The 12100-nt window shown below is 38.8% G+C and overlaps 1 protein-coding gene across 13 annotated transcripts in view; it reads left to right on the top strand.

Moving 5' to 3' along the window:
* LOC126907241 (uncharacterized) overlaps positions 1–12100 on the top strand; it is a 235096-nt gene that overhangs the window by 25736 nt on the left and 197260 nt on the right. For 9 of the 13 annotated variants that reach the window (XR_007704443.1, XM_050688423.1, XM_050688413.1 and 6 more), the window contains 5 exons: positions 4255–4281; positions 4341–4367; positions 4609–4629; positions 6472–6498; positions 6570–6596. Coding sequence is in view for 12 of the 13 variants with exons in the window: in XM_050688423.1 (XP_050544380.1) it covers positions 4255–4281; positions 4341–4367; positions 4609–4629; positions 6472–6498; positions 6570–6596 (129 nt within the window). In the remaining variant the exon portion in view is untranslated. The remainder of the gene's footprint in view (positions 1–4254; positions 4282–4340; positions 4368–4608; positions 4630–6471; positions 6499–6569; positions 6597–12100) is intronic. The other 4 variants (XM_050688387.1, XM_050688377.1, XM_050688452.1 and 1 more) reach the window with 3 other exon arrangements.

Raw genomic sequence — 12100 nt, 5'->3', positions numbered from 1 at the left:
AATCGACAACATCATCCTATTAAACAATGGCGAACCCACACGACTAAACCCAGCCAACGGAACCTTTTCAACGATAGACCTTTCATTATGCAGCGCGTCATTAGCCCAACGAACCATATGGTCAACTCTACCCGAAATATACGACAGCGATCACATACCTATTAAAATAGAATTACTATCAAGCAAAATGCTACCCAAAACATCACATCATAGATGGAAATTAAAAAATGCCAACTGGGAACTTTTCACACAATTGACAGATTTATATATAACCACCAATCCTCCTCCCATAACCGGTCCAATCGTATCCGATGTGAAACACATAACACGCTCCATTATAAACGCGGCCAACGTTTCAATAGGAAAAACCAACTTTTCACCCATCAATAACAAAGTCCCCTGGTGGAATTCTGAAATCAAATTATCAATCAAAAACAAAAACGACGCGCTAAAAATATTCCAAAAATCCGGCAAGATTGAAGACCACATAAAACTCAAACAACTCCGAGCAAAAACCAAATTCTTAGTAAAAAACAGCAAAAAAAAGTCCTGGAAAGAATTTACTTCAACCATAGGACCCAAAAGTGACCCCAGCACGGTTTGGAGCAAAGTAAGATCTCTACGAGGATACATCAGAGAAAAACAACTCCATATCGTAAAAGACAACAACCTACACACAAACCCTATCGAAGTAGCCAACCTAATAGGAAACCACTTCTACCTAAACAGTTCGGACAATAATTTTGACGACTCATTCATAAATAAAAACATCTCAAATAGACAACAACATCTCCAATCAAACATCGACCCAACACATCAAGACCAACAATACCTCAACACACCAATTAGCGAAACTGAATTCAACTTGGCACTATCTAAATGTTCAAGCCTCTCTCCCGGACCCGACGAAATTCCATACAGCTTTATACACAATCTACCAACTTCAGCAACACAATTCTTACTTAACCTATACAACAAAATATGGGAAAACGGTCAAATCCCCAAAGAATGGAAACACGCTATTGTCATACCTATCTTAAAACCTGGAAAGGACAAATTCTCGACTGAAGGTTACAGACCTATATCGTTATTAAACACAATGTGTAAAATTTTAGAAAAGATTATAGATATACGACTTAGATGGTTTCTCGAAAAAACAAATCACTTTTCTCCTCATCAAAATGGTTTTCGCAAACATAGAAGCACATATAATAGTTTACACGACATACACGAGGACATCTCAAAAACACTCGAAGCCAAACAAGTACTAGGTCTAGTAGCTCTTGACATAGCAAAAGCATATGACACCACATGGCGCCCACGAATAATAGAAAAATTACACAAAATACTCTGTCATGGGAACATGCTTAATTTCATTATCCACTTCTTGTCAGCCAGAACTTTCCAAGTCAAAACCGCCGGTCACCTCTCATCAACCTTTAACCAAGAAAATGGCGTCCCCCAAGGCTCCACCATTTCTGTCACCCTCTTCCTCTTAGCCATCAACGACGTATGCGAATCCATCAAATTTCCTGTAAACTACACTCTCTTTGCTGATGATCTAACCATATGGTGCCGAGGGAGAAATACAAACAGTGTACAACCAATAATACAAGACGCACTATATTCACTAGAAAAATGGTCGGCTTCTTCTGGTTTCCGCTTCTCTGCTACAAAATCTCAGAGTATCACCTTTACCCGCTTCAAAAAATATCAGAAACTACAACTAATGATCAACAATCTACAAATCGCAACCTGTAAGACCATAAAGATTTTAGGCGTCAAATTCGACTGTAAAAATACCTGGAACACACACCTAAAAGAATTACGTAAAGCGTCCTCTACAAGAATTAACACCCTCAAAGCACTTGCACATACCTCATGGGGAGCTAATTCAATATCTCTCAAACAAATATATAAATCCCTCTTACTATCTAAGCTCGAATATGGTTCCTTTCTCTTCATAAATGCCAAACCATCTCAGCTCAAAACCATTGAAACAATACACAATTCCGGATTAAGACTAGTCTCTGGAGCATTCAGATCCAGCCCCATCTACAGTCTATACAACATCACCAATACCCCTCCAATACATTTAATAAGAAAAAAAAATTCATTACTCTTCTATATAAGGCGAATACAAAATAACCTCAAGATACACCGAAACAATAAAAATGAACTCCAAAATATATCAATCGGCTTACCCGGGGTCGTTAAGCACGAAAATCTCACAATCCCACCATGGATTTTAAATATAAATGTAAACCTCTCACTGTCAGTTTTACCCAAAAGCAAAACTATACCCAAAATATACAAAAGTGAACTACAATCATTACTTGAAGACTACAAAGAGCACACAATGTTCTTCACTGACGGGTCCAAAACGGAAGAAGGAGTAGGAGCTTCGGTGATATACAACGAAAATAAAATAATGATTAAAATCCCCGACTCATGCTCAACTTTTACCGCTGAAGCTATCGCAATCTCTCACTCTCTCGATATCATCAAGCAAAAGAAAATAACTAAATCCATCATACTCAGTGACTCCCTAAGCACACTAACCAACATTCAAAACTATCATCAACCTAACGACATTATCAGAAAGATCCAAAATCAAGTATCGTCACTAGAAATTAACTCGCAGTCCATAACTATGATCTGGATCCCAAGCCACGTCGGAATTCATGGAAACGAACTAGCAGACACATACGCTAAACAAGCCATTACCTCGTTCGATGCACAGCAAATTAATATCCATACCCTGAGTGACAGTAAAAAAATAATAAACAACACTCTAACAAATCAATGGCAACACATGTGGCAAACAATGCATACTAAACTCAACGAGATAACGCCCTCAATATCCCCATGGCCAACTACATATCTCCCCAGANTACCTTTGATGTTTGAAATACGCTTACCTAAGCTTCTGGTAGTCGATGATAAAATTCTTAGAAATTATAGCTATACATTTAATAATACACAGACAGCGCCACAATTGTTCTCATATCAAATTACAGACGCTTATGAGCGATATAATATTATGATACCTTTGATGTCGGAAATATGCTTACCTAAGCGTCTGGTAGTCGATGATAAAATTCTTAGAAATTATAATGCCATAACGACAAACGATACCTTTGTTCTCATAAAATTCATACGATAATTATTATTACTTATGACGACATCTTCAATATTAAAAAAATATGCTTACCTAAGCGTCTGGTAGTTGATGGTAAAATTCTTAGAAATGATTTGTACATTTAATAATACAGCGTCCCATAAAATTACAGACGCTTATTAGCGATATAATATTATGATACCTATGATGTCAGATATATGCTTACCTAAGCGTCTGGTAGTCGATGATAAAATTCTTAGAAAACGTTGGGTTTCATCCTCTCCCTCCCCCCGCATTAGGTTAGTTTACATAAGGTTTCGTCCTCCCATTGCATTATGTTAGTTTACGTTGGGTTTCATCGTTCTCCCCCACCATTACATTAGGTTAGTTTACGTTAGATTTAATCCCCCCCCGTACACTTCCTCCACCGCAAGGAAGGTGAGTGGGTGAGGCGGGGGGGATCCAGCTCTCTCCAAATTACCCTACTACTATATAATACTTTTTTTCAATTTTTATGGGGAAAATGTGTAATTGAATATAAAAAACACACATTATTACATAACATTTAAAATTTATTCATTTATGATGATGATATTACTAAGGTTATAACAATTTTTACGGATACTTTTGATTTCATTCTCTGACTATTTAAAAATTTTTGACTTAAATATATTTGTCAATTGTATAACAGAATATAGTTCACATACCTAGATTAGAACATCGCTAATTCAATGTTTATCTATTTTTATATTATTCAATAATGATATTAAATTTATTTTAAAAACCATTAAAAATATTATTAATTGTCCTGACCTGCTAACTCAAATACCACTTAATGTTCCCACAGAACTGACCCGCTGACTTGCCCATAAAATTAAACATTCCTAAATTTATTATGAAAAAACTAATGTAATCCGATTTGAATTGGTACAAAAAATGAGTATTTTTTTTTGAACAAAGTATCAAAATTTGCATGGATAAATATTAAAAAAAAAACACATGATTGTGATTAAACCTTATCAGTTTCCGATTCTCTGCGATTAGACATTAAAAAAAATTAAGTTTATTCGTTTAAAATTTTATATGCATAAATTTGTAAAAGAAAAAAAATATATAAAATGTAATTGTTTTAGCTAATGACTTGATGGAGGCTATAAGAAGTAAATGATTAAAATAATAGTTTATATTCACTGGATAATATGAATATTTTATTATTTAGATATCAATTTGACTTCGGATAATATTGGTAAGATAGGAAAATGTTATTAATAAACATAGAATTTCTTATTTATATCTTAATATGATATTATGTTCAAGGTTGATTATTCTTGCATAAATTTATAAATTTGTCGTTTGAGAATAACAAATTTATTTTTTAAAAGAATTGTTTTACGTTTTTATTATCCATCGCATTTTTTTCAATCTATTTTAGTATTAAGAATAGGTTTGAACATAGCTAATTCAGTGGTTTTTTCATACTTAATTAGATGGAATTTATCGAGTTCTCAGTAAGTATTTAACTAAAGAACTTTAAAGAGTATTATACTTTCTTTATAATTCCTTAATTTTTTTTAATTAGTTTTTTGAATATATTTATGATTAAAAAAAGAATAGTTTTGTTGCGAATTATATTTTTTTAGATAATTGATTTAAAAGCCAATAATAACAAATTTTTTGGAAAAATTCATTCCTTTTTTTTATTTCCAGTATCAAATCACAAATTATAATGAATTTTGAATATACCTGAGAAAATTAGCATACTTTAGGTTTACTATTTATGAAGATCTAATGAGAACCCAAGTAAAAGATGCAATGGTGCAGCTCCCCACACTATCCAATCAACCTTATAATATAGATATATAATATAGATATAAACATAATAATATAGATAGCTCTTTAATGATATAATGCCTGTAATAATGATGGCGGTTTATAGTTGGCTATATAACCTAAATAACAGTTATGATTTATCGGTAGATTAATATTGAAATGTCCCAGTATATGCAAAATAATGATTATATTTGCTTCAACAGTATTATAATAAAAACGTAAAACTATGAACGATTTTTGGTCGACTTTGCAGATGATATTTTTAACTGAATCACATTTGCTTTCTTTTGACATATAGATTATCAAAATTGTTCAGTGAGACATTAATAAACTACAATACTTTTATATATTAAAATCTCTTTAGTTACAGGGTATTTTTAAAAAATAAAAATAATAAGGAATTCTTACTGGACTTTAGTAATTTTTGGATTGAAACTAAAATAACTGATTGAAAAAATATCTGAAGACGTTTTAAACATTATATTCATGAATTAATAAAACTTTACTTTGTCGTTGATATAAAACAATAGTTTAAAATTATTATTTAATCTCTCATTAGTAACTAAGATACATGAATTCCAGGCAATTAAAACTTATTTAAGGAGATAGGGATAATATTTGGCAGACGTCAGATAGTTTCCGATTCTTGGATTTGAACAAGTCTACCAAATATTAAACACATATTATCTATATCACAATAAAAGTAGAACATAAAAAATATTTTAGTCTAGTGAAATCGAGAATAAAATTATAGGATTGAAAAGGGTATGCATAATTTTACAATTATTTTATTTCAAAAAACTATACTGAAACTAAAGTCAAAAAGGAAAACCAATCACAGAAGGGTCGCATCATAGTCTGACAAGTATAAAAGATATTCAACTGAAATAAAAATCACTGTCATAAAAAAAAATTCGATGCAAAGATGTAATTTGTAATTACTAAAATGTAAAATTTGACGCCCAATTTCTTATAGTGAAACAATAAAACTTCATAGAATTTTTATAGTAAGCTACCAAAAGAAAGTTTATTGTCTTTAGTTTACTCGATTAAAATATTATTATGACCAGTGATTTAAAAATAAAATTTGATAATGCTTTTTCTACAGTAGCAAAGTTATGACATACTTTATAAAATGTTTGAAATTGAATAAAGAATTTCAATTATCTTGTGCTGATAGATTAATCGTGTTTTTTGATGTAGAAATTATCAATTTAGTCTAGAATTTTCATGGACAAATATTAAAAAAATCACATAATTGTTAGACCAGTAACTTCTCATTTTCGTTTCGCTTAAGATTATCTTACCCGTTTGGACAGGTGTAGCTATATTTAATGTAGCCAGTATTTTCAAAAACTTCAAAATCTAAGAATGAAAAAACGTTTTCATTGTACAAAATTCTTTATACATAAATTACTTTTTATGCAGGTTTTTTTATGAGATAAAATGTTGAGCATATAATATTAAATATATATATATATATATATATATATATACATAATACATTGTATTTTTTTTAGTAATTATGTTGTTCGATGCTATAAGAAGTAAATAATAATTTGATTTGTATCCACTTGATATTTATAAAAGTATATTATTTTGACTTATTTGTTATTAGATAACAATAGGACTTCAGTTTTTACTGGTAAGATGGGGATATAATATTTTAAAATAAAAAAAAAAATTAAATAAGTGTTTTTTTACAGTAGCATGGTTATAAACATTAAATAGTTTTATATTGACACGTCTTACATCACAATAATGTAGAGAACACTGGATTTTAGACTTTGGAACTTTAGATGTTTGTTTAATACTAGGCCCAGATAAGTCATAGTGTCCTTAAGCGGGATCTCCACCCCAGGACGGTGAGCCGTCGAGGTGTGAATTTGTACCAGCCCGTGAATAAGACCGCTTCGGTCTTGTCCAAGGCGAGGCTCAGTCTACTTCCCTCCTGCTGGATCCAGGCAGTGACTGCGCTGAGCGCGCAATTCGCACGAGATCCAGCCTCCTCGGACGAGGCGCCTTTCGCCACCATTAGTCACAACGTGCGTTGGGAGCGGAACGTGGAACACCGCGTCGTACGCGATGTTCCACAGCAGAGGCCCGAGAACTGACCCTTGCGGGACGCCACCTGTAACGGGTCTTATTCTCGGGCTCGCGGTGCTCTCGTAGGAGATATCTTTATCGCTGAAGTACTACCGGATTATCTGTCCGAGGTAAGGAGGCACCCGAAACGCATCCCGCGCCCCGAGGATGTGTGACCAACGTACGGAGTTGAACGCGTATCGGATGTCCAGGCTCACCGCTACCCCGAAACCCTGCTGAATTTTGGCCCTGAGGGCCAAGTTCCTGAAGAGGGAAGGCGCGTCATCCGTGGACTTCCCCCTCCTAAAACCAAATTGGGCCTTAGCCAGTCTGCTGACGTCGGCTAGTTGTGCCTCGATTCGGGTGACCAGTAGCCGCTCGTGGTTATTCTTCAGGTCATTCAAAATGTAATATGGTGGTTACGACGAGGGGAGACCCTCGGGCTTGTCACTCTTTTTCAGATGCAATAACCTGGCCTTCTTCCACTTCACCCTCCAGGAGTCATCGTTTTAAAACGACGCGTATCCAATCCGGGGCGAGGACGTTTACCAACCCTCATACCCGGTTTGAAATCGTGTCTTGGCCGGGAGCGGTGTTCCGACCTCACACGCGCCCTACCGCGTCGGGCAACTCTTGGGTGATGCATGCAGTAAGCTCATCTCGAATGCGTCGACATCCGTACGCAGGTCGACACACCAGCTTACTCGCCCATCGTCCTACAACGTGCGGGGCAAGTCTCGTGGGGGATGTCTTCCGTGGCCGCACTCTTAAACGATGAACCGGTGGTTGCTGAGGTTTTCCCTGTGCGGAAGTACCGACCAAATGGTCACGTGCGGGTGCAGCGACGGGAACACCAGCGTGACGTCCAACATCGAGCTTGAGGCGTAACCCTCGAACGTTGGGGTGGAGCCACTAATCCAACATACGAGTGCTCCTCTCGTATGCCACCCATTGAACTATGTCCTGGGAAACGCCTGCTATATCTAGTGTTGAGAGATCTACGCCAGGTAGAATGTGCCAGGGACTCGCCTTCCAATAAGCTGTAGTACGTCGCGTCCCGCTTAGGTGAATTGTACATGCAGCGTAGTCCTAGGCGACTTCCTGTTTTGTTAGATAGTCATGTCCTAGGAGTACATCACAGTATAGATTCTCCTTAATAACAGCCGTAGAATTAATTGTCATATCTGCGATGTTTACGATAAAATTAGCGGTACCGGCGGTGGGCAAAGTTTGGCCGTCTGCTAGTCTAACCGCATGTGTTTGTCCGTTGTACACAATTCCAAATTTGTGGGCTATTACTCGAGTGGTATATAACTGCGCTTGTGAGAAATTAAGGCCGTCACAAAGTCGTTGTAAAATTCCAGCTCCACAGCAGAATTAATAATTTTACGCAGACGTATTTGTGCGGCAATACTCAAGAGGTTAGCGGTTCGGACTGGAATGTTGAAACGGTGTGTTCGCCGACAGTATTAATTGCCATAAACACGTGGTACGTTCCTGACGCATTCTCCTCCCACATGGTGACCAACCCGTAGTTGGCTCGTCTCGCGATATAATCGTTACCTATTGAATCTATGATCGTATGACAAGTACTTTCAATAACATTATGTTCCTCATTGTGGATGAATGGAGACCACTATAATGACAGTGGGGTGTAATCCCAGTAACGCACTCCCATCTCAATGTGTACCAAACATGAATAGAAGTGTATTTTGGAAGCATAAACAATTAAAATTTGCCTTGAAAAATATTTTAAAAAATCATTCTTCGATTGACTACCATGAGATATTCAAAAGAATTACGTTTACACAATTAAAATTTTGTATATACAGAATGATTTTTTTATCATAACCCATTCAATTACTTGCAGAATACATATAATTTTAACATTTTTTTTCTGGTTATCTTTAGTTACACATTATTCTTGAATTATTAACTATGTCATACTTTTTAAGTTCATCCCTTATGCCTTGTAAGGGGGTCAACTTTATTTTTTTAAAGGGAAACACATATTTTTAATTTAATAAAATGTTTGAGTTTTTAATCTTATAGTAAATGGCATTTGAATTTTGACACGGCACCGCCTTTTGCTCTAGGCTGGCGCTCACCCGTGTCTCTCTCGATATCAGCCATCCAGCTATTAATATGACAATCGGTTGTCATCGGTCGCCACCCCGCCCTTGACACTGAGATAAGGCCGCCGCCGAATATGGATTACCGATATTGCGTTCTGTTTCGTTTCGACGTTCACCTGAGGTGGTGTATTTTTCGGTTGTTCTTTTGTTTTCTTTTCGTTTTGCTTCGACGTACCTAGTTCCAACGAACACGACTACGACGCATAGATAGATTTAAATATATATATATATATATGTGTAATAAATTGTGCGCCCTATTTGGATTACGCATTAACTGGCTCCCCGTCAAAAGGAATCAAAACCGGCCGAGAAGTTAAGGTAAGAGGCTTTGAGCCGATTCAGTTGTATTTCTAATTATATTAGATTTTAGTTTTAACGTGAAACGGTGAAGTCTCCCTTTTAGATTTATTAGTTCATATAGTTATTTGAACGGATTTCACTGGTGACAGCAGTGAATTTTTACCTGGGTTATTCACAGTTACGTGTTAGCGGGATTAGATTTAGCCGGGCTCTGGGAAAATTTTCTTTTATAAAAATAAAGTCAGAGCAGTTTATCTAATATAATCCGCCGTAGGTATTGTCGTTTTAAAGTGTTGGTTACAGTTTATTATAAAGACCTTATTGATAGCGACAAAAAGTGAATTTCCGGCCGATAGTTACAGTCTTTTGGTAGATAAAAATCGTATATTTTCGTCTGACCTTGTCAAAGCGGCCGATTCCAGGTAAACGTTATTATTATTGTTCACTCGCTGCCATATCATATACGGCGGCCCCGGACCATTTTATCGCGGTCATTATCACAACAATAGCAATAATAATAACACTTGTTTTTCTACAGCAATAGTAAATTTTGACCGTACACGGAGATATTGTTTATCTCCGCTATTATAGTAACATACATTTGATTATTAGTATTGTAAATAAACAAAATATTCACGGTCAATATGTCGGGGAAATTATTAGCACAAATGAATTGCGCTGAATTACGTCGCGAATGCGCTTTTAGACAGCTACCATGCTACGCGACGAAACCCAATATGCTAGTTATGCTGGAGGAAAACATACGTAGCGAAGGGAGGGACCCAGCTACTGAAATTTTACCGCCCCGTACGCCGCTCGATAGCGAAAATCCGGTCCGCGAACCCGAAGTGGTGGTTGTAGACAACTCCACGGACCGCGCCCGCGAACTCGACGCGAACTATCAGCGGCCCGGCGTAGCACCGTTACCGGAGGAACATCCGGTGAACCTCGCGCTACACACATCAGACGACGAGTCTGATGTCGACCAACCGGGGGATATTACGCGCGCAAGCGGTCAACTAGGCGTGCCATACGTTGAAGACGTATACGTTGCCCGCTCGATAGCGCACGCGGCAGAACAAGTCGGGGCGATCCGACAGAATATTCGCGATATTTCGAATAACGCGCGGATCGAGGCACGGATGACTGAACTAGAACGCTCGCTATCGCGTATGTCATTGGAACAGCGACAGATTTCAAATATGCTGGAGCGACTCAGTCAAAATATGCTGCCGTCCCCACACGTTGATGCACAACCGACTATTCGTCAAGTTAACGTCGAACGAAACGATAGTCGACGATCGGACGCGCATCGCGTTACATTCGGTCCATCGGGAGCGACGGACCCGACACGACACGACGCAACTTTACACGAGCGCCTCGCGGACATCGAAGCGCAGGAAGCCCGCAACATGAGACGATCGTACGGACAAGCGTCGCGCGCGTCGCTACCACGAATGTGTAGCACGGGTTGGCAAGACGAACATATTCCGCGCTCTCATACATATGAGAACGAGCCGACAGATTTTTCGTTTACGCGCCAGCCACGGGAGGGGCAATCCAACACAACCGACGGTCGTCGGTCCTTCAATGATTTGTCGCCTACCCGCAGCTCGCGGTCTGTGCTGGTACCTTACCACGACCTACGCACCGTACGCGCCTGTTTACCTGAATATTACGGGAGAAACGAAGAGGACCCACGGGAGTTTCTAGACAGAGCGGAGGATCTACTCTGTCAGGGCGGTATACACCCAACTGCGTGGGTGAACATCGTCGTCCCGTTTTTGAACGACAGGGCAGGTGATTGGTGGCGAGCTATAAAATTAAACAATATGCCATGGGCGGAATTTAGGTCCGAATTACTCGAGGAGTTCGACAATATCGACATCCGGACGGCGCTCGAGACGGACTTAAAAACGACGCGACAGGGCCCCCGACAAACGTTAACTGAATTTATCATTCATAAACAACGATTGGCCGCGCGAGTACGTTGTGGTTTACCAGAACAACAACTTGTGCGACAGTTAACGGGGCTTTTACGGGACGATTACCGCGCTATGATACGGTTAATGCACCCAGCGTCTTTCGCCGATCTACGTGAAATAGCGCACGACGTAGACAAAACCGCGGCTCCTCGGTACGCTCCGCCAGCGTCCCGACAGCCAGCCGATCTGCATCCGCGGCATACCGCGCAACCAGCGGCCCGACAGCGAGCGGGTTATGCACACGCGGACGCACCGCCTACCCCGTGCCGATATTGCGGCGAGCGACACTGGCACCGCCAGTGCCCAAACAGACCGTCGGTATCGGGAAACGGCAATCGGCTAGGAGGGAATTAGTCCGCCCCTCCAGCCTACAACAGTTTCAAACAGGGCGCAGCGTTTTAGACGACGTTTCGTTTAAAACGCGCCCTGCCGCTTCGCAATTTTTATTCGGTAACATACCACACATCACGACCGTCGCGCAGAACACCGAATCTAACGGCCCTTACGAGTTACATACCGCCAACGATCTTGGCACTTTTTCGGCACCGCACCCCTCTTATCGGAATGGAGGGGACGCCGCGGTAAATTCGGATGTAATCAGGGTATCGGAGTTCGAACTCGCTGCCGACACGAACGAACAATGC

Source organism: Daktulosphaira vitifoliae, unplaced genomic scaffold, assembly GCF_025091365.1.
Source record: "Daktulosphaira vitifoliae isolate Bord-2020 unplaced genomic scaffold, ASM2509136v1 Scaffold_1, whole genome shotgun sequence".
Lineage (NCBI taxonomy): Eukaryota > Metazoa > Arthropoda > Insecta > Hemiptera > Phylloxeridae > Daktulosphaira > Daktulosphaira vitifoliae.
This window is presented reverse-complemented; position numbering and strand designations above follow the sequence as displayed.